Consider the following 22,092-nt stretch of genomic DNA (forward strand, 5'->3'; position numbering starts at 1 on the left):
GCATGCGCTACACAAGCATCGTGGGAAGTCGGTCCTGACCGAGGTTTCGAACAATTATATTTAGCGGTAGTTTTTCTTGCAGTGATACTCCTATAATGTAAAACAATAAAGCTAGAATAACAGTAACTGCAGGTCCTCGGAGTTTGTTGGTTGGTCTATTTGATAAGCGTGTGTAGCGTTATATGAAAATCGCTGTCTCGCGCATCGCTACAGTGAATTATAGCGTGCCATCGCCCTTTATCCAAGATTAATAACACCAGATTTTGTTCCGAGCATATCTGAGTTATGTTTACGGAAATACTTTAATATTTAGCGCTTAAAAATAATACAAAATGCCATTTGCGCGTACTTAGAATTCAAATCCGAGAGGGACTTATTTATTTAAAACAATTACATCTGATTTAAGGTTTAACTTCTCAAATTTAAACGCCAAAAATGATCAGGGTCAAATAAACATATCTTTGCTGTGGCAAATGTAAATATAAAGTGTTATAACTGCTTTAGTTTCACCCAGTGAGCTATATCTAATATAGCCCTATATATTATTAAATATTTCTCTAGAGAAAGTGGTACTTTAACATTTACTCTCTAATCGCCATCCTAATTCTGAACCTAATTAATCTTACCATATAGTCTAACCTCAGAGATCAGAGCAAAAGCATGAAATTTGGACATTTTACATGAACCAGTTATAATTAATTCTAAATTTTAAATATATATATAATATTTAATACATATTTTTGAATGAGCCAGTTTTCAATCAATCATGTCACCCTATAAGAAAAATAAATTTACGGTTCAAACGCACCAGAATCTAAACTTTGGTCAGATTTATCATTGTAAGAAGTCTAGAAAGTGTTAAAATAATTTGCACTATAGAAAACCCCAACAAATCCTTAATAATGATACCTTAGTGTAGAGGCTCAAGAAATGCCATCTAAAGACAAGTCATTTCACCAGCAAGAAAAATATTTCAAGCTTTTTCTAGTTTACTTTTTTAATGCTCAATACATGGTTATGAGATTGTTTAAAAATCTAAAAAATGTAAGCACAACAATTCAGTGTTGTTACAGCACCATTCAGAGAGAGAAGCCAAGGCTTACATGAATGCATGTACAATTCAGATACATAATTAGTGTCGTTCATGAAATACAGTTTCAACTACTAAGACACTGACTCTTCACAAACGTGAGGCAACTTCAACAGCAATGGTTCGTTTTCTCTGTAAGATCAAAGACAAAACTTCAGACTGTCAGGAGAGTTGCTTCATGGTTGAACAAACGGAATGGATAAAAGATGATAAAAGGGAATGAGAGTAACCTTATCTGTCCTTGTTAGTTCTCAGGTCTGTGGTAATTGGGTCGTGTTGGATTGTCTGATGGAGCATGAGGGCCATGAGACCTGCACGATTTGTCATGGCTGTTCTTACATTGCGCTCCTGCTCAAACAATTCATCCAACTTGTACCACTAGGGGAAGAGAAGAGATAATGGGAATGAGTGAATAAATTAAAGATTAACTGTTAGACTGATGAAGGATAATGCAATCTTGTCTTGAAATGGCTTTGAGTTTATCATTACACAACTATTTTCTTTCACCCAAATAAATTATTTCTTTCCTTCATATAAATGATTCCTTTGCATATGCACTGACCACTCGGACTCGTTCCAGGTCCACTTCGGCCCTGCGGAGTTTCTCCCAGCAGTAGTGTTTGTTACACTTGCGTTTGGACACCCTGCAGTATTCTCCAGTGGGTTCAAATACATCACGAACCAATGGACACCCACAGACCTCATCCGCAGGGACCTGCATGCATGCATTCACAATTACGAATAATGTCCTTAATATCTATGCAGATTGGGTGTTTATGTATCAAATGCATGTGGTAAAGTACCTTTGGGTCTCTGGAGTGTTCTGGACAGAGAACCTGCAGTCTCTTACAGTAGGTTTTGCTTTGTGGATTGTAAACATCACAGAAAAGCCGTGTAGCACTATATACCATGAGAAAAAGAGCAGAAATAATATGAGACTTAAAGATTTTGTGCAAAACATTATCGGCTATTTTCAAAAGGCACTAACGGAGCATGTAATGATTTCCTTCATTTTACATACAAAGACATTAACAGGACTCTAGAGAAATAAACATGTATGCTAACATTAGATGAGAACTCCAGGCGTAAAGTCAATAAATATTCTGAAAGATTAAGTTTACACATCAAATTGGTAAAAAATGGCAGTAAAGGCATTTATAATGTTACAAAAGATTTCTATTTCAAATAAATCCTGTCCTTTCGAGCTTTCTACTCAAAGAATTCTGAAAAAAAAATGCATAGTAGTTTTCCACATTGAAGATAAAAAGAAATGGATCAGCAAATCAGCTGATTGCAATGATTTCTGAAGGATCATGTGACACTGAAGACTGGAGTATTGATGCTGAAAATTCAGCCTAACATCACAGGAATAAATTATGTTTTAAAATATATTACAATAGAAAACAGCTATGTTAAGTTGTAATAATATTTCAAATATTACTTTTTTTTTTTTTGATCAAATAAATGCAGCCTTGGTGAATGATGAGTATAAGAGACTTTTCAAAAACATGGAAAATAATTTATCTAACAAAATACAATTATGAATATAAAACATACATATACACATGCATATATATATATATTTACTTACCCCTCTATGCGAGTGGGGTACATGGAGCCAAATGATGTCTGACTCTCATACTGGTTAAAAGGAAAAGACGAAACATGAACATTAACACGAAAACATGTGACCACTGTTTAAAGGTCTATGCATCACAATTAGTAAAAACAGACACCTTAAATACAACGCACCTTTGCATAGCACCTTTCCATGTGACGCAGCGCCACCTTGGGGTTAACTGGGTGACTGCAGGACACACAGAAGATTTGCAAATCTGTGTCGTCATCGCCCTCATTGACCTTTGGAGGAAAAAAAAGCAATGGGCACTGTTTTGTGGTCTGAAGGATCATGTGACACTGAAGACTGGAGTAATGATGCTGCTGAAAATTCAGCTTTGTATCACAGGAATAAATTACATTATTTAATTGCATTTTATTCATTTAAAATTTAGAATAAACAATTCTATTGTAATGTATTTACAGTGTTTTCAAAGCAACAGAATGCTGACACCATTGCACTGGACTATGTTTATGAAGGCCCTCACCTCTTCATCGTGATGCACAACCTGCTGTTTGGCTTTAGCAATGATGCCTTCCAGCTCGTGGAACCGTTTCTCCATTTCAGTGAGTCGCATGCGAGCTGACTGTTGCTCACGGCGGATTCGCTCTAGAAGCTTCTTGCCCTGTTCTTCAGCGATGCACGGGCTCTGCTGCCACTGTTGGATACGCTGGGGCAGGATCTCATAGATTCGACTGGCAAGACAAGAAGACAGACATTTTCAGGGTCTGTCTAATCTCCTACATACAACTCTCTACAACTGTAAAGCATTTCCAGGTTTACTTGGCAGCGAGCTTCATGCCACATTCATCAGAGCAGTATTTGGAGTTGGCGCGTGCAGCTTCGACACATCCGGGTCCGAGACACTGTCTGGCTCCTCCGCTGTCCCGAACCTCTGCCCGCTCAGTGTGTCTCACCCGGTCACGGTGCTTCTGTTTGGGTTTGTGCTTCCGAGACTTATTCTCCTCTTTCTTATGAATGAAAACAAAGTCCTAATTTAGTTTCCATTTTAAGCACAATAATTTACTTCAAGCCAAAACACATGCCTTCTGTTCAAAAGTCCTTCTTCAGGTTAAGAACGACATTTATATAGTTAGCAATATTAAACACTTTCTGGATTGAAGTAACTTAGGTTTACTTGATCATCCAAACATCATCTTTTTTTTTTGTTTGTTTAAATGTGAGTATCAAATGTGAACCATCCGGCTTTTATGGAAGGTTTATTTGTACATATCTCAATCGTCATTTGATTGCACTGCATTATTTTTGGGTGATACAGCGAGACAACTGATATTTATACTATGCTATACTGTAAATGCCTCTGTAAATACTGTAAACTTCACAATATCTTCTTACTTTTTGGCCATATGAATATCAGCAACTGCACCAAATATTTTTGCTGCATTTATTCGACATGCTTTTACTCAGTTTGGGCCTTTGAATAAAATTGAGCTCTATATTCTCGTCTAGCCTACCATACGATCCATAAAACCTGATGCATCAAATATGATACACATCCAAAAACACAAATGCATAATGTAAAATGTATATTTTAACTTTTTTATTTTGTCTATAGGTTAAATAAAAGTTTAAGCATTTTATGCACATATTTTGAAGTCTTTACCTTTTTTTCAGATCGTTTTTCTCTTCTTTTCACGTGCTTGACTTTAACAGCTCTCTTTCTCATAGATGAATCAGCGTATGAACCATCATCATCATCACCACTGTTCCAAACCTGGTTAAAAATAAAAACAAACACAAAAAGTTTAGGCACAACTATTTCTGCCAAAAGAAGTATCGTCAATCACATCCTACAGACATTATGGAGTAATTTACTTACTGCACATGCATCAACCTAAAATAGATTTTTTGCATGATCTAAGGAAGCTACATTTAGAAGTTTTATTGGTGATTTGATACATTTTGTAAATAGCACATTTTTATTGTTTCCCATTCAAGAACATAGGAGCTGTTCTTGCATTGCTGGAAATATGTCTCCAGAAGAAATCCAAGTGGGCTAACTTCGTAAAAAGGTATTTTATATTACTCTGAAGTGTGCTGTGAGAGTGAGGAGAAGCAGGTACCGTGCTGTGGTCTCCATACTTTCCGGCACAGAACTGCTGATACAGCTCCAGCTCATTCTCACTGTAGTCTTCAGACAGCGTGCCATCTTGATAATCTCTACCCTTAGACATGGAGCACTCCTCATCCTTGACTCGCAACATTTTCTGAAAAATAAAAAAATACAATGCATAGTGGTTAAAAAAGGGCTGGAAACGTAAAGGTTGTAGGTTCCAGGGTTATGTCAATATCATCGAGATACTATTATACATTTACATTTATGCATTTAGCAGACGCTTTTATCCAAAGCGACTTACATTGCATTCAAGTTACAGTTTTAACATTTTTATCAGCTCTTGCTTTCCCTGGGAATCGAACCCATGACCTTGGCGTTGCTAGCGCCATGCTCTACTATTTGAGCTACAGGAAAGCTGATTATAGTTTTTACTAATAGCTTAAATTATTTAAATAATTTACTTGAATTTAAATAAAAATGTATAATAACATTTTTATTTTTAGATTTTAATTTAAATTTGTGTAAAAATGTTAGTAATTTTGTTGTGTCTGTTATTTTTCAATATCTATCTATATAGTAATTTATTCATTTTTATTTCCGTTATTTTAGTAAATTAACTTTAAATAAAATAAGAAATGTTTCCTTGGAAACTAGATTAAATAAAAGAAATGTTAAGTTTTTAATACTTTATTTTATTTTTCAGTTATTGTTATTTTTATTTTAAGTAACAAAAATGATTTTATGATTTTAGTTTTAGTTAACTATAATATCCCAGACTCACTTCAGACTAATTTTCTCTGTAATAAGCATACTGAAATTGCCCTGGATAAATGTGTCTGCTAAATGGAAACTACTAACAATCAATAAAAACACCTTAAAGGGGTCAGATGACGTTGCTAAAATGAACACTATTTGGTGTATTTGGTGTAATGCAATGTGTTTATGTGGTTTAAGGTTCAAAAAACACATTATTTTCCACATACTGTACATTATTGTTGCTCCTCTATGCTCCGCCTTTCTGAAACGCATCAATTTTTACAAAGCTCATCGTTCTGAGAAGCGAGGCGTGCTCTGATTGGCCAGCTATCCAGTGCGTTGTGATTGGCTGAATACCTCAAGCGTGTGACGGAAATGTTACGCCCCTTACTGTATTGTGATGCCGTGTCCCGACACGACAAGACAAAAACAATAAAACCCATTATAAACGAGGCATTAGTTGCAACATTACTGATTATAATGACCTATACTGTCTTTTTACGCGTTGTGTTGCATCGCGCCGTGTAAATATTACCATGTCTGCATTTGTGATCGGAGAAACAACAAACAAGCGCTACTCTACACTGCTCAAAACTCGCGTTTGAATCGTCAGTGGCAAATTCTTTAAATAAGAAAACGTACTTACAAGCTGTGAGTCAGAAGCGCCAGACTGTCCTTGGCTTGCAAAGTTGGAATTGCCCCACTTTATAGAAACAGCCTTTGTGCACAGCTACCATTGTAGGCTACTCTCCCAGGTTCAGGAAATAATCCTCCGTAAAATGCGCTGCACACACTCTAATATTTGGGTTGAACTGTTCTGGAACAGTGTTGTAAATACAACTTAACCACTGATTTCTTGTTGTGTCCTCTTTTGGAAGCCCAAACAAAGTACTTTCAGCGTCTCCACGACATGGTGCCAGTGTTGTGCCAAATTATGCACCCCTTCGTTGAAGTAGCTTCGTTGAACACCTAAACCTACCAATAGTAGGGGGTGCATAATCTGGCAGGGTGCAGAATTCGGCACCACAGCGGTAGTAACAATACTACAGCGGGAATAAAATTCACGCCCTCTTTTTTTGCGTAAACATTTGGGCAGTGTTTTGCAAATCTTCCCACACCGTGACGTAGACATGTGGGGGCGTGTTTAAATGAGCCATTTTAAGGGGGGCGTGGCAGAGTCTTAACTTTTATAAAGTATATCTCTTTGGTTTTGAGACTTTAGTCTTTGCAACTTCAGGGATCTTATCTATGCATGAACAGCTTGTAACACTCCAAAGAGAAAGGAAAACTTGAAATCGCATCATATGACCCCTTTAAATCTTACAGAACCACTTGGGAATAATTGCTGAAATGCATCATTTCGTACACAGAGTCAAGAAAGATTATCATACTTTAAAATATACCATAAAGGCATATGACAGAAAAGACAAATCACTGGCAATATAACTTGGATGTTGTCTCTTTTAGAAAAGTGAAACTCACCCTAGCGCGCACTTCACACTGTCTCAGCCGACACTTCTGCCTGATTTTATTCGGGCCACCAAACTTCTTCATGTCTTTACAGAAGTCACACAGTCCACAGTCCTCTGTGCGCATGCAGGGTTCACATTCTCCACACATGCGAGCTGAGCGCTTAATCTGAGGACAAATCCCAAATATTCCCCACAGCCAGTCCAAAGGTCAACAAACAACACTTTTTTTCAGTCACGGTCTTCACAAAGGTCATTGTACGAGAGTAGCTTTATCAATCAGAATTTCTCACCCGTGACCCACGCCGTCCATCCGATTTGAAATCCGGAGTGTCTTGCTGGTTATCGGTCCCGTCTGCGTCCGATTCTTTCTCTCTGCTTTTCTTGGGCCGGAATTTGATCTCTAAGGATTCATTTTGACCTAGATCGCAGGATGTACATACTCAGGGCTGTTGTTGATGCTATTTTGTCAGATAGTTTTTAAAAAATGATTTCAAAAATAATATAATAAAGTCTTAATAATTAAAAATAAAATATACAAATATAATTATTTAGAATTTTTAAAACAAAACAAATAAAAACAAAAATTATAATTCAAAAATTTCCTTACTTCGACACTTTTCACAGTACCAGACACGGATAGTTTTGGCCGTCTTCTCTGATATATGAATGCAGTCTCCGTGAAACCACTCATTGCAGTTGTCACAGCCACTGTGTACATGAAAATAACTTGAAACATGCAACTGAAAATATTTAGTTTTACAAAGAAAAAGCATCCTTAAAAAACTGCATGCAAACACCTGAAGAGAGACACATCTTACATCATAAAGCAGTTAATGTCTGGTTTGTGACAAACACAATAAACAGGTGCATTGCTCCGGTTCAGACTCGTCTCTGGTCCAGGAGGTTGCTCCAAATCTGACACTTCACTGTCCTATAACATAAGAGAAGGAAATGAATGTGTATTTAATTTTACATTATCTGTATGTTCTGTAACTAAGTTACTTCAATCCAGACATTTACGTATCAACAAGTTTCCTGTTATACAGTCTACCTGTACACTTTATATTTTGCATACTGTATAAACACAGTTTATTATGCTACACTATATGCAGCATTCTATGTATTCTCTGATACTTTGTGATGCCAAACCTCCATTTGAACGATGGCACATTTGTGTAAGCTGTCATTAACATTTGTATTACATCCTCTCTCTCGCTCACTCTAAAGCTTTATTTGGCTTTTTTTAATCATTTTAACAAAACAGTACGATGTTTTTGAGAAGAACCATGGTATTCTTTCACATATCTTCATTCAGTATTGTCATACACCTGTACCACTGTACCGCCCAGTTCTTATTATAATGACAAAACAACAACAATTGCACAAATATTTCACGTACCATGACAGATTTGTCCGGTTAATTTAAAAAAAAGAAAGGAATGCCACCACAGTCATTCAGAACATCTGAAGCACAAAAACTAATAAGCTGTCATAACCAAGGTGAACTAAACAGGTGTGCAGTGAATTGATTTAATATTTCACTCCGTTTGTTTACAAAGCAGAACAACATGTACTTCCGCTTCCTCTGACTTCTTCTTCTACGGTTTAGATGATAAAGGTTCCGCTGCCACCTACTGGACGTGACGCGCACCGCCACACAGACAAAGTTAACTAAATCTAAAACCATAAAATACATTTTCGTTACTTGAAATAAAATAAAGGTTAATGAAATTATAACCTGAACCTTTATTTATTTCAGCTAGTTCCCAAATCAACATTTTTCATAGGCTATAGACATGTAAAAAAAAAAAAAAAAAAAAAAAAACACAGCAACATTTCTAAAATTATACCTAAAACTAAAATAAAAATGGTAAATTGAATACAAAAATATTAATAAAAACTATAATAGTATCTTAATGAAAACTTTGGTAGCTGCAAAAAGAGATCAAACATTTCCTTTTAATGTTATGCAGTAAAATAAACAAATACATAAATATTTTAACACTAATAAAATACCTGTATTTTGTATTGAGTTAATGTATAAAGTTAATAAGTTTATTAATATTTCTACTATTAGAATCAGATGAGAGTGTTATCATTATGTAGGCTAATTAATGCTGATAATACCAATTCAGAGAGAAAGCCTGAAAGAAATGAGAGTAAATATAGTCAGTAATATAAACAAATAATTATTAAATTATGAATAACAATTAATCCTTAAAATAGCGTCAGACATCAGTCAGAAGGTTTGATAAATGCGATAAGTTCATTTTATGACTTTTTTTCTGTTTTAGCACAGTACTGCTGGAAAATCATGTGATAAACCACAACGAAATAAAATAAATAGTTACTTAAGTTGTCCATTCCCTGCAGTGCAGGAAGGATGTCGTGCACGCGCACGCGCAAGATATCTCCACGCGCACGCGCACGCGCACGCGCTCAGAGCAGATGCAGCTCGCGCATTCATTCTGAATTAAAGTCAATTAAAACGTCCTCGGTACAAGACTGGAGTTATTCGAGTTAAGGTAAAACTTCAATTCAGCCTTGTGTCTTTATGCTTTGGTAATTTCGCTTCATTCTGGGTCAGTAGAAATTGAGAGTCTGAAAGTTTACTTCTTTAAGTGCAAATGTATGCACAAACTTTAATTTTCAAAATAACGCGTGGTTAATTTAGACAAACAATATTTTGCATAACAATATTAATGTTTTTTTATATATATACACACACACACAAATGTATATAGTCCAAGCAATATTTTGATATTTACGACACTGTTTGTTGTGATACAACTAATTATTATTAATCATCGCTTCTGTTCAATACATAGATGTAAATAAATTTATATGTAATGTCTTACATCTAAAATATACATTAATCATATCAATGTTATAATGTTTGTTAACGTTAAAGGGTACATTTTTAATTTACCTTGTAAAAGGAATAAAAGCAAATTAGTCAATGTTTTAAAAGTGCTGTCCTTTTATTATATTTCAGAAAATCTGTAGGCTACCTAGATCTCATTAGCATCGGATATATTTTATTCTAATTAATTTTATAGATACTTAGTATAAAGTATGAGATAACATTAAAAAATATTAGCAGTGGTACAGTCTGAACATGCATTGATTCAGAATCAGGGTCAGATAATTACAAGCATTTAACTAGAGATTCGCTACAATGAAATGAATCCTCTGTTTTTAAAACGGCAAACAACCATCAAAAATGTTTATTATGTCTCCTGCGCATTCACTCAGGGCTTTGATAATATTGTCAGATCTGTCTGACTCATTAGGATGTTCAGATGAGTCACCTTCCCAAATCACCTCAGATCATTTCAGAGCAGCAGCATAATTGTCTTTCGTGCACTCGTCACATTTTGAAATGTTTCTTGGATTGTCTTAGGGGATAAAAGTCATCATATTAGAGGTTTCCATTAGCATTCATTTACCCCACAAACACCCAGACTGACTCCACACAGTCCATCTGTGCTAAATACGTCTCTTTCTGGATGTTTTCTCAGAGTTAGAGTCAAGCGTCTCAAATGGAGACAGAAGCCATGGAAGTCCAACAGCAGGACGGCACACCAGACAGGGTCGTGCCCCAGGAGAATCATGTCCACACGACACAACCACAGGCCACCCCTGACGTCACTGGTGAGAAGGATGTTCATGAATCATATTTTTGAGCATATGTAGCTTTTAAGCTTAGTTTGCATTGGAGAAAATGTATTTAAAATTGTAACATTTGCATGGCAACATTTTAGAAAGCATAATGACATTTCACCCAAAAATGTATGTTTGCTGCACATTTACTCACCCTCAGGCCATCCAGGGTATAGATGAGTTTGTGAACAGATTTGGAGAAATGTAGCATTATACCACTTGCTCACCAGTGGATGCTCTGCAGTGAATGGGTGCCGTCAGAATGAGAGTCCATACAGCTGATAAAAACATCACAATAATCCACACCACTCCAGTCCATCAAATAATGTCTATCCATAATATTAATGCACCGCATCTACAAGCAAAGTCCAAAACAGTAAACAAATATGTTGGTGGATTTTGATTTAAGAAAAAAGAGGAGATTGAGTTTTTCACTGGAGGAAGCGTTATTATGGATTATGGACTTTGTGTGTGATGGTTTAAAATTAAAACTTCTTCATAATGGGTTTGTTTCTCACAAACACGTAGCTTTTCCCTTCACAGGACATTCATTGATGGACTGGAGTGGTGTGGATTATTGATGTGATGTTTTTATCAGCTGTTTGGACTCTCGTTCTGACGGCACCCATTCACTGCAGAAGATCTATAACAAGCAAGTGATGTAATGCTACATCTCTCCAAATCTGTTCTGATGAAGAAACAAACTCATCTGCATCTGAGAGTAAGTACATTGTTATTTTATGATGAACTATTCCTTTAAATAATTGTCTGTGAATAACAGGTCCTGTCTCGGCTGAGATTGTTCACAGCAGAAGCAACGAGTCGCTGACAGACGGTGTTACAACCAATGATGAGGCTTTACTGCTTCCTGACCACATACCTACAATTTCACGCAAAATAGAGAAAGGCAACGGTATTTACATTTTATACAAACTATAATGTCTTATTATCTGAATTTTAAGAGGCCTATATTAAAATGTGAATTGAACACATTTCAGTGAAGCCCAGTCTTCCCAGTGGCTCTTCTCCTCCAGTCAATGGGTCTGCTGTCATCCGTACACCGCCGGCTTCTTCATCAGGAGGATCGACACCTCGCCCAACAACACAACAGAAATGCAACGGACATGCAAAGTGCAACGGACACAAACATCCTCACAGAAAACACACGCCCTCCACCTCCACGAGCCAGCAGAGCTTCAAAGGTGATGCTTCGCAGATACAGAGAGTAGCTGGAGACGGTAAGAAAATCATTAGCTCTTTCAAAAATATATCTATTGGTTCAACCCATAATCAAACCGTCAACCATTTAGTGTCAATATTTTTATGTATTTTTAGAGAACGTGGGGCATGTTTGAAAAGAGGCCTCCACCCACAGGGCTATTCGTAAATATAGGGCCTGGTCTTATCTTTCAGCGACACTAGGACAGGCTTGTGGTTTTATCTTCATGTGTTTAATGGTCCCTTCACGTCAGCGCCTGATAATTCTTTCCATTAGGTCAAACATCTCTGTTTGATGACTAACTCACATTAGCAGATAAATATATTCTTCTACATTAGATATCAGTGACTTTAAACACTCAGAGGGCTTGCTGTTTTGATAATATCATGAGTTTGTGACATTTTTTCAAATGTTGTGAAGGAATTATTTAAATAGATAAAATAACAACATTCTGGTGGTATCGCTATGTTTTTGTGTGCTTTAAATAGAAATGACTTACAAAAATTACCTTATTTACTACATTATTTATAGTCAATATTTTTGAATGTAGAAAAAAAGATTGCTGTGAGTTTTCAGAGGGTAATATATGTATAAACATAACTAAATGCTAATAAAGGCCAGTAAAGACTTAAGTTTGAATACTGTGATCAAAAAAATTATAATGTCACTCTCTTGATTATATTAACATCAAAAAGTTAAAACCATCACAAAATAATAATATTAATAATCACAGCACAACACGGTTGGGGGGAAAAGTGCATAAAAGTTCTCAAAAAATGCATAAAACATTTTTGGAAAAAATTACACCGTAGCAGGATGTTGTAATTTAAAAAAATGGCTTTTTTGTATTCTAAAATAAAGCCAATATGTAATACTTGTATAGTTATTTTTTACATTAAATAGATCAAAAGTGACAGTTAAGACATTTATTAAAATAAAAAAAAAATAAATGCTGTTTTTTTCTGTTCAAGAATACTGAAAACAAAATATTAAACCACAAAACTGTTTCCAAAAGTAATAGTAAGAAATGTTTCTTGAGCAGCAAATCAGCATTTCTGAAGGATCGTGTGACACTGAAGACCCAAATAATCAGCTTTGCATCACAGAAATAAATTACATTTTAAAATATATTCAAATAGAAAACATTTATTTTAAATTGCAACAATATTTCATAATATTGTTGTTTCCGCTGCATTTTTGATTAAATAAATACAGCCTTGGGGAACAGAAGAAACTTTCAAAAACATATAAAAATCCTTTGTATTACATCTACAGTTTTAAATCTTTCAAATAATATGTAAAAGTCCAATGAATGATATAATTGCATGTCAAATTGTTATAAACACTGTATGTTTGTGTCTGATTTCAGACTGCTGTGCGCACTGCATCCTGGCCTGTCTGTTCTGCGAGGCGCTGTCGTGGTGTTCGGCCGTGGCTCAGTGTTTGGCCTGCGGTCTGGAGTGTGACGCTCTCTGCTGCTGTGGGGAAGCGGCCACCGGCGGTCTGGCGTGCTGCGCTGAGGACACCTGCTCTGCCCTGCTGGATTGTGGGATACTGGAGGACTGTTGCCAGTCTTCAGACTGTCTGGAGATCTGTTTGGAATGCTGCTCCATCTGTTTCCCGACCTAAACGGGATTCTCTACAGAATGATATCAAGTGCTCAAAGGACTGTAAGCGTCGGATATATATTGTATTGTTATCCCGCATTTTGTATTTATTCAGTATGTCGAATGAATTTGCTGCATCGATCAATGTTGGACTATTCTGTACGAGGCTACTCTCTGAGGCCTTAAACCTGAAGTGTGTTATTTTTTGTTTGTTAAAATACACACATCCATGTTTAAATGTGAATCATTGCTTTGTTTATTGGAGATCTGACCAATTGCGTTAGTTCAGGAATTCTTTATCACCATTGAAATTCTGTTTGGTGAAACTAGTGGCACAGAAATGACACACTTCATCTTTAACAGTGAAGAGCAATAGATTTAGTTTACTGCACTTGCATTAACATTACCGTTCAAAAGTTTTGAATTGGTAAGACTGTGTGGCAAAACATGATTTTGTCTTGTTTTTCAGTACAAATATCTAAACCTTGTTAAATCAAGGTACCTGAGGTACTTAAGATATTAGGTCTTGTTTTATGGGTAAAAAAAATCTATGCATAAAACAAGAAAAAAATCTTTTAGTGGGGTAAGAAAAATAATTTTGTTTTCCCTTTAAGTTAAGTTTATTTTTTTTAAGCATAAACTCACTTAATTTTGCTGATTTATTTCAGACAACAAGACCTAATATCTTAGCTTGCTTCTCATGTATCATGATTTAAGAATTGTTAGAATTCGTAAATTACTGTAATTGAAAACAACAAATATTAGTAAGAGAATCATTTTCTGAAGGGTGTTTAACATTTTTGACAATAAAGCTGCGTTTATTTAGTCAAAAAATACAATAAAAACTCATGTGAAATAATATTACAGTATAAATTAAGTTTTTATTTGAATACATTTTCAAATGTATTTTATTTCTGAATTTTCAGCATCATTACTTCAGTCATCAGTGTCACACGATCCTTCAGAAATCATTCTATTTGCTGATTTGAGCTTAAGTTTGAAACTTTTCCACCAGTAAGCTTAAAGATGTGTCAGACTCCTCTACATTAATAATGAAGAAAACATATGCATGCTTGAAATGCCTGCATTAAACATTTTCATCAACTGTGATATTTTATACTGCTGAGAAAAGAATCTCAAATTGAATTTGTTCTGAAACATTTTATTTTAATAACACATTCTCTATATTTTGAAGAGTTTAGCATGACAGCTGAGATTGAGGCGTGAGGATCTTTGTTCTCTGTTCGTTCTCAGCACTCTTATCTAAAGTGTGTGTGGCAGGAAGGCTGGGCGATGCAAAAATAACCAGTCAGGAAGACTATAAAGCGCTTGCATATTCCTCCGGGCATGTTGAATTTCACAGGCTTTCTCCAGATGACTCTGCCCCAGTGTTTAGACAGCGGGCACTGCTCGAAAGAGAGCTGATGTTGAATCTGGCAGAGGGACAGAGATCTGTGAGTCCAACAAAAGCCTACTGACACCACCTCCCTTCATCCCGCTGTGGGTTACACATATAGGTTATACATTACTTGATTTTGGCAATGGTGGGGACATAACGGCAGACAACAGACATTTAATTGTTCGATCAAAATTATTGCTAGGGACAATTTAGTAGTTCACCCAAAAATGAAAATTCTGTCACTAATTACCCTCATGTCATTCCAAACCCATAAGACCTTTATTCATCTTCAGAACACAAATTAAGATATTTTTGATCAAATCTGAGAGCTCTCTGACCCTCCGTAGACAGCAATGCAACTGCACTGTTCCCAGGTCCAGAAACGTAGCATAACATATGCATGTGCACTATATTTGTAATTAACTACACTATTTCATCATAAAAATTTAAATAATAAGGTATCACAGTTTCCACAGTAAAATCTGAAAATATTAAGCTGCACAACTGTTTTCAACATTAATAATAATAATAAATGTTTCCTTAAGCATCAAAACAATAGTATAAATTCCGTTTTTTTTTTATCTGTGCATATGAATGTTTATTTTTTCTGCGCAAAAAATAATGTCTATAATTTTACCATGATTTACTGAAGACACCCACTAAAATGACATTTACATAGTTTGTATATATAGAAAAATCTTTAGAATAAGACTCATTATAGATGACATTAAAAGACTCCATTTAAGGATCACAGTGCAGCCCCCCAAAATTAATTAATTGTCATTTTAAGTCTTTACCAATCATTGCCAGTTGCCACTATCCTTAAAATATGACATTTAATGAGATCACTTTTTCTTTGATATATTTTACTAAGTACAGATTAGAATAAGTATGTTTCTTTTGTTTTTACATGTTACGCTCAATGAGGATAGAACATTATTTCACCCATATTTTTATGAAAGTTATGTATATGAAATCACCTTGTAAACTGAATTTGATGCAGACACCAAAATGGGACGCCTCGTCTTTGACCCATATATATAAAGCAATCAGGTTGATTGCATGTGGAGATGAGTCTTACCTCCTGGACCGTGGGCTGCAGGAAGGCAATGTTTATTGTACAGATGGTGCCAAGTGGCGTCAACAGGAAGTGGAGGAAGTGACTGAAATGACAGTGCTGGGGCGACAGGATAGGCCACACGGCCCTAATCCAGGCCGGGTTCTGACCCAGCGCTCCTGCCCGCTGTTTCAAAGAGCCACCGCCACTCAGTGTCTGCTGGGACAGGAAGCAGCTTTCAGCATCACTGCACCAAAAAAGACAAAATGCAGTTTTATACATCAAAGCCCAAATGTCATGCCAGAGCTGAACAAGTCAGTAGGACACTAGGTCTGCTCTACTTAGATCATTATATTCCTGTTATACTAGTAGCAGAAATCAAACCGAAGTGAACTTCTTATTTTACATTTATACTTTTGTTGTAGTGGCTTACAAATGACGAACTCCAAACCCAATGTAACTGAGCATCTGGCGAGTCTGTGACGTCTTTTCCTCAGGGGCTGCATGAAGGGTTCGCTAGACGACTGACCACAATCCTCCTTTTGTTCATTCAAGGTTTTGGAGAAGAAAGAGTGCTGACGTCGTGAAGACTCTCACCCATGAAGAACAACAAACTCTGCAGATTCTTCATGGCCGAGGAGCACCGCAACATTCAAATGGGGTGAGGAAATAATCAGAACGTCCTTTACTTGGCCCTTCAAGGTTGAAAACCACATCTAAAACTTGATGCTGTTTCTCTTGTTTAAGCAATCCTTGATAGACCAAATATGGAACAACCTTTAAAAGTTAAAATTAAAATAAAATTATTTTAACTGCATATATATAAAACACATATATAAAATATAAAACATAATTAATTATAGCTAAAAAACAATGATAAATTATACAACAAAATATGAAATTAAAATAATGTAATAAGAATATTTATTATTATTTTTAACTATATATATATATAACAAATTATTCTAAATATTAACAACATACACAAAAACACACTAAAATAAATATTTTAAAATATCAAGAAATACATTAAACTAGGCCTATATAATAATATTAAATTGTTCATTTCAAAAAGTATACCCACCTGTGCAAACAAAGTCATTTGCTTAGTTTGAGTTAAATGCAATACACAGCTTGGCCTGCATTTTATTACAGGCAACTTCTTTATGATTTATGCTTCAATTACTCTGGGACTCTGATTATTTTCACACTTGGAAAATAATTTTGGCCTGCCTCAAAGTGCTAATAAAAACAGCCCAGTTGGCATCTCATCTCAGAACAAAGCGGACACTTCCCATCCCAGTGTTTTATCTCCTATCCGTGATAAAAGACACTCCCGCTCCCTGACGAAGGATCAAGTGAACTATTAAAACACACAATCGAGAAGATCTACCCAGAATGCAGCGCAGCCCAGGCAGGCCTCGTCCAAAACTAACACAGTTAATATGGGGAAGTGAGATTTCAGAAGAAACAGAAACACGTTTTATAGCAGGGGAGCTGGAATAACAATAATATGGTGTTATACTGTGGTCAGGCTAAACCAACACAAATTCAGCGCTGAGTTTGACAATTAAACAGCATTCCCTGTAGTTTAACTAAGACCAAACTAATTCACTTGGTAGTTCAGTTTATGAAGACGAGAGTTGAAATGCGGTGATGTGACACACAAAGACGTGATGTTACTGCCCTTTGCTGGACAAACAACTGCTATTGCAACCTTAATAAATAAAAGTGTGTTCAAAAAACAAACAAACAGGGTTCAATAAAACCGTGTACAGATGATATTAGGTGAATGCCTCAAGAGTACACTCGAAGAAAAACTAATTAACAAGGTATATTGGGCTGCTTTTTTATTATTAAGAAATGCTTCATATCGATTTTCACGTGGATTAATTTGCATATTTCACTCAAAATCAAAAGAAAAATATAACTATTTTGCATTAAGAAAATGAAGATCATTTTTTAGGATCATAAAGAGTTTTTACAGTATATATATATATATATATATATATAGAGAGAGAGAGAGAGAGAGAGAGAGAGAGAGAGAGAGCGAGAGAGAGTTTATAAATATAAATATAAGTTTATATTGTTATAATGTTTTTATTCTGTTATTTTAATATTTTCATTGTTATTATATTTCAAGCTTTGGCAATATTGTATTTTTACAGTCATGCCAATAAAGCAATATTGAATTGAATTGAATTGAGAGAGAGAGAGAGAGAGAGAGAGAAAGAGAGAGATTAAAGCTAGACAGATAGACCCCCCCCCCCCCCCAACACAACAATTAAACACATTTTATGATTAATTATATATTATTTAAATTACAAATTTAAAGCATTTGTTATACGGCTTTAAATTTATTTAGTTTAATGGATGATATTCATTACTGTATTGCAGTAATGAGAATCTGATGAGAATTTAAAATAATGAAATAAATGCACAAAAGAAAATGAATCAATCAATCAATTTTTTTTAATAAATAAACAAACAAACTGACCTGGGGCCCGTTTCAGAAAGGAGGTTAAGTGAAAACTCTGAGTATGTTAACCCTGAAATGAGGGAAACTCTGGGTTTTCGGTTTCAGAATGGGAGGGAGGTATGTTAAACCTGAGAAAGCAGAGTAAGTCAAGCCCGTTTCTGGAAGAGAGGTAACTTATACTCAGAGTCAGTTACCGTGGTAACTTACTCTGTGAACCTAACCTGGTCGGGAGCAGGTTTTCTTTGGTAAACCCAGAGTTTCTTTCGGTCTCCTCCCCCTTTTTAAAGTGTAAGCGATGTTTTAATACCTCATTCGTTCATTCACGCCGCAAAATTGCTTTTCTTACTGAGTATTTTTGTCTTATTTCAAGTACAAACATTTAAAATTTAAGTTAAGATGCATTTTCTATACATGAAAATATATTTTTTAGATATTTAGTCTTGTTAAAATATAAAATTGTTCTACAGAGTGTAAGAAAAATAATCTTAATGCAAACGGAAACAAGAATAGGCTAATTTTTATTTCTTACCCCATTGCCAGATAATTTGGAAAATAAAATAATATTTTAATTTTCTTTTCCTTCATGGAAACAAGACTAAATACCTTATAGCCTATTATTTATGTTATTATATGTTTTTTTTACACCGTATTCATGTGCATATTTATTTCAGCGGTACCATTTTAAATGGTAGTTTTCTTTTAAACATCAGAGATGCAGAGCACATTATAAGATATGCAGATTTTAAGTAAAGTGTGCATCGCTCTCACGCTCTTTCTGGGATTTTTTTCCTGGGCACAAATCCGTCAAAGAGGAGTATCACAGGACTGTAGGTCAATGGTGTAGCAATGGGTTTAAATGAGGCTAATCTGATAAATGATGTTCACTTGATAACATCTTTCTATGACCTGTGGAAGTAACCTGAAATAATCAGAATTTCCTTCAGGATTTCCAGTGTGGTTGGATGCATTGATGACAAGCATGATTACTGTATGAAATGGAAGGATGCCAGATGGAGGGGTAGTACGAGCCATAACCACCACTACAGCTGTTAAATAAGCAAATTATTAAAACATTTTGGTCATCTTTATTTCCTAATACAAAAGCAAAAGTTATTATTTTTACTTTTGGATTTTAGAAATCTTTCAATACTTGACCATCTCCTCTTCATCTGTCAGTGGTGCTGGTCCAGGCTCTCCCTCTGCCTTCTTGTCAGTAGTTAATTTTATTACTCTAATTAAGAAATGTAACAGGTTGGATTAGAGAATATTTAATTATGTGAAAAGAGTGTTAGACGATGTGGAAAAAGCTGCAGCGCATTGAAATAGACACTGAATGATATTTAATGTCAAATGTCTGTAAAGTCATTTAGCCCACACCCATGAACCTTTCATGTTTAAAGCTTTACCTTGATTCAATTGTGTTTTTATACTTCATTTTTAGCTGCTGCCACGTTCTTGTTTCTTTTTCTGTCTTTTTTTTTTTTTTTGTGGCCATGAGATACCATTAAAATGAATATTAGTTCAATAATTTACAGTTTTCACCTCAGATATTATAACAGTTATTAAGTTATAGACAGTTATTAAGAATTAATGTTACGCATTGACGGAGGTATGCGCGCTGACGTCTTTTTGGCGGGAGCTGTTGCCATGGTGAATCGTAATTTCGGCGCTCCATTGATAATGGCTTTTTATAGTTGCGGTGCACGAGCTTAACTCAGAGTCAGTCAACTCAGAGTTGATTGAACTAACTCATTTCAGCTGTTCTGTAACCGAAAACTCAGAGTTTCCCATCTCAGGGTAAGTCAACTCAGAGTTCAAGTTTTAACTCAGAGTTGGTTGAACCTCCTTATTGAAACAGGCCCCAGGGCTTGTTCACCTTGTCATGTTTTGGGGGCTGAACCAAGGCCTGAATGGATCCTGAAAAGTGGAAACTATATTATTTAACACTGTACTGTCATTTTCAAGCATTCTGTCCTTCAGATGTTTGCAAAAATATATAAAAAGTTGCTTTAAAAAATTAAAACACTCATACAAACGCATAGCTGTTTTACAACTTTATTTATACATTTTTCCTAAAAAACAAACAAACTATATATTGAAGAGTACAAAAAGAAATCTGCATAACTTGTTTCAATGCTGTAAAGAAAATACAGGAATAAACATCCACAAGCACTGCGGACATACTGAAATACAGAATAAACCACATACACGTTCCCTTTGCTCAAGTCTGACCAGACAGTGGACATCTACAGGATATTATCAAATACATACTCACGCGATGAATGTAAACGCTGTCTAAGTCTTCTCTAGTCTCCTGCAGTACAGTTATACAGTCACTTGTAAGGTTTTTAATGAATTCGTAGACAGTTTTAGCTCTTAACAGCACCGACCACAGAACTGATGTAAGTTTGAGGACATTTTATCAGGCAGAAACTGCACCACAACCTCCAAAACACACAAGAAATGCCCAAATCTCATCACTGGACATCCAACATGGAGGCATCAAAGACATATATATAAACGTATTTCATAATTTAGCCGAAAAAGCCACAGAGCAGGCGATTCCATATGGTTGCTGATCTTTAGCGGTGATCATGCACTCACAAGGCGGCTGAACACGAGCTGTAGTAAACACACAAAACCACCTGAACACGACGATACAGGGATCACACAGACATTGCATAGATCCAAAAGATCCAGGGGATTGTCTTTTTCCCGAAAATGCTTGTTAATGTTATTGCATTCGACTAAAACCTACTGATTTTACTCATAACTTGCCAAAAGTTTTTGTACTTTTTTTTTTGTTGCCTACAATAAATTATAAATTTCTTCTTATGGTATATTATTACCAAATATTGGATTTTAAATTTTTTTTTCTTTCACGTAGCACAGATTTTGTATTTCTTTTTTAAAATACAATACTGATCTGAACTTATCCACCTCAGTTTTTGAGCGAACATTGCCAAAATTATCCACAAATAATGCTTTTTCTCTCAAAATCCACTCAGATGAATAAGGCCTGACCAATCAGTTCCAAATATAAAACCTGCGGTAAATAAAAAAAAACAAGCTGTCAAGGTTGAATCCAATATTTGGTGATAATATAACAATACGAGAGATTTACAAGCAATTTTAAAAAAACACTAAATTAGGTAAAAGATTTCCGCATCAAGGTTTGACAGCTTCATAATTAAACTAGTCTGTTTTGTGATTTCTCTACAAGGTATTTTCTTTGCCTCTTCACCAGCTAGCTACTAAAACCATCCTTCATTGTGGATATTAATGTCATTCAGTTTTATTTTTCAGTAAACAGCAGTGCAAATATATTGTTTAATCTTAAATACACGATATAACTTGATATATGCGGTAAAAACTAATAACTCTTTTCTGAATGTACGTTAGCCATTGTTCTAATCAGCTTATAATATCTAGATACAGAGAAGACCTCAACACATAGATGAGCTGTAATGTTGCATAACTACAGTAGTTTCCCAAGCTGCTATTGCTAATGTACACAATAACTCCTCTTATGATCTGTATACATAAAAAAAAAAAAAAAAAAAAAAGCCAAAACCTAAAAAAAAAAAATGGTCATCCAGAAGTAAATTAAACTCAGTCATATCTCACTGTACAGATTCATAAAAAAACTAATGGT

The 22,092-nt window shown here is 35.3% G+C and overlaps 2 protein-coding genes across 3 annotated transcripts in view; one reads left to right on the forward strand and one right to left on the reverse strand.

Moving 5' to 3' along the window:
- Positions 1-1,320: 1,320 nt before the first annotated feature.
- LOC306849307 (CXXC-type zinc finger protein 1-like) lies at positions 1,321-8,620 on the reverse strand. The gene is made up of 14 exons (XM_079384238.1): positions 8,413-8,620; positions 7,832-7,944; positions 7,621-7,721; positions 7,304-7,431; positions 7,024-7,179; positions 4,793-4,936; positions 4,333-4,443; positions 3,492-3,679; positions 3,196-3,403; positions 2,843-2,950; positions 2,682-2,731; positions 1,894-1,990; positions 1,653-1,805; positions 1,321-1,468 (listed from the first exon to the last, which is right to left on the reverse strand). The coding sequence occupies exons 1-14, from the start codon at positions 8,413-8,415 to the stop codon at positions 1,322-1,324; spliced, it is 1,707 nt and encodes a 568-aa protein (XP_079240364.1). The 5' UTR covers positions 8,416-8,620; the 3' UTR covers position 1,321.
- A 762-nt stretch (positions 8,621-9,382) lies between these two features.
- The window catches only part of LOC306849309 (uncharacterized protein), a 32,037-nt gene continuing 19,327 nt past the window's right edge, over positions 9,383-22,092 (forward strand). The window contains exons 1-6 of one of the 2 annotated variants that reach the window (XR_013782306.1): positions 9,383-9,538; positions 10,535-10,667; positions 11,458-11,589; positions 11,675-11,914; positions 13,265-13,565; positions 16,514-16,619. Coding sequence is in view for 1 of the 2 variants with exons in the window: in XM_079384241.1 (XP_079240367.1) it covers positions 10,556-10,667; positions 11,458-11,589; positions 11,675-11,914; positions 13,265-13,524 (744 nt within the window). In the remaining variant the exon portion in view is untranslated. Of the gene's footprint in view, positions 9,539-10,534; positions 10,668-11,457; positions 11,590-11,674; positions 11,915-13,264; positions 15,464-16,513; positions 16,620-22,092 lie in introns of those variants that run through there. The other variant, XM_079384241.1, reaches the window with a different exon arrangement.

This window comes from Barbus barbus (assembly GCF_936440315.1).
Source record: "Barbus barbus genome assembly, chromosome: 29".
Lineage (NCBI taxonomy): Eukaryota > Metazoa > Chordata > Actinopteri > Cypriniformes > Cyprinidae > Barbus > Barbus barbus.

Coding starts and splice junctions, on each gene's coding strand:
- LOC306849307 (XM_079384238.1), bottom strand. Junction 2,732..2,842: donor TGGAAAGGTGCTATGCAAAG/GTGCGTTGTATT, acceptor CCTTTTAACCAG/TATGAGAGTCAGACATCATT. Junction 1,469..1,652: donor ACCTGGAACGAGTCCGAGTG/GTCAGTGCATAT, acceptor CTCTTCCCCTAG/TGGTACAAGTTGGATGAATT.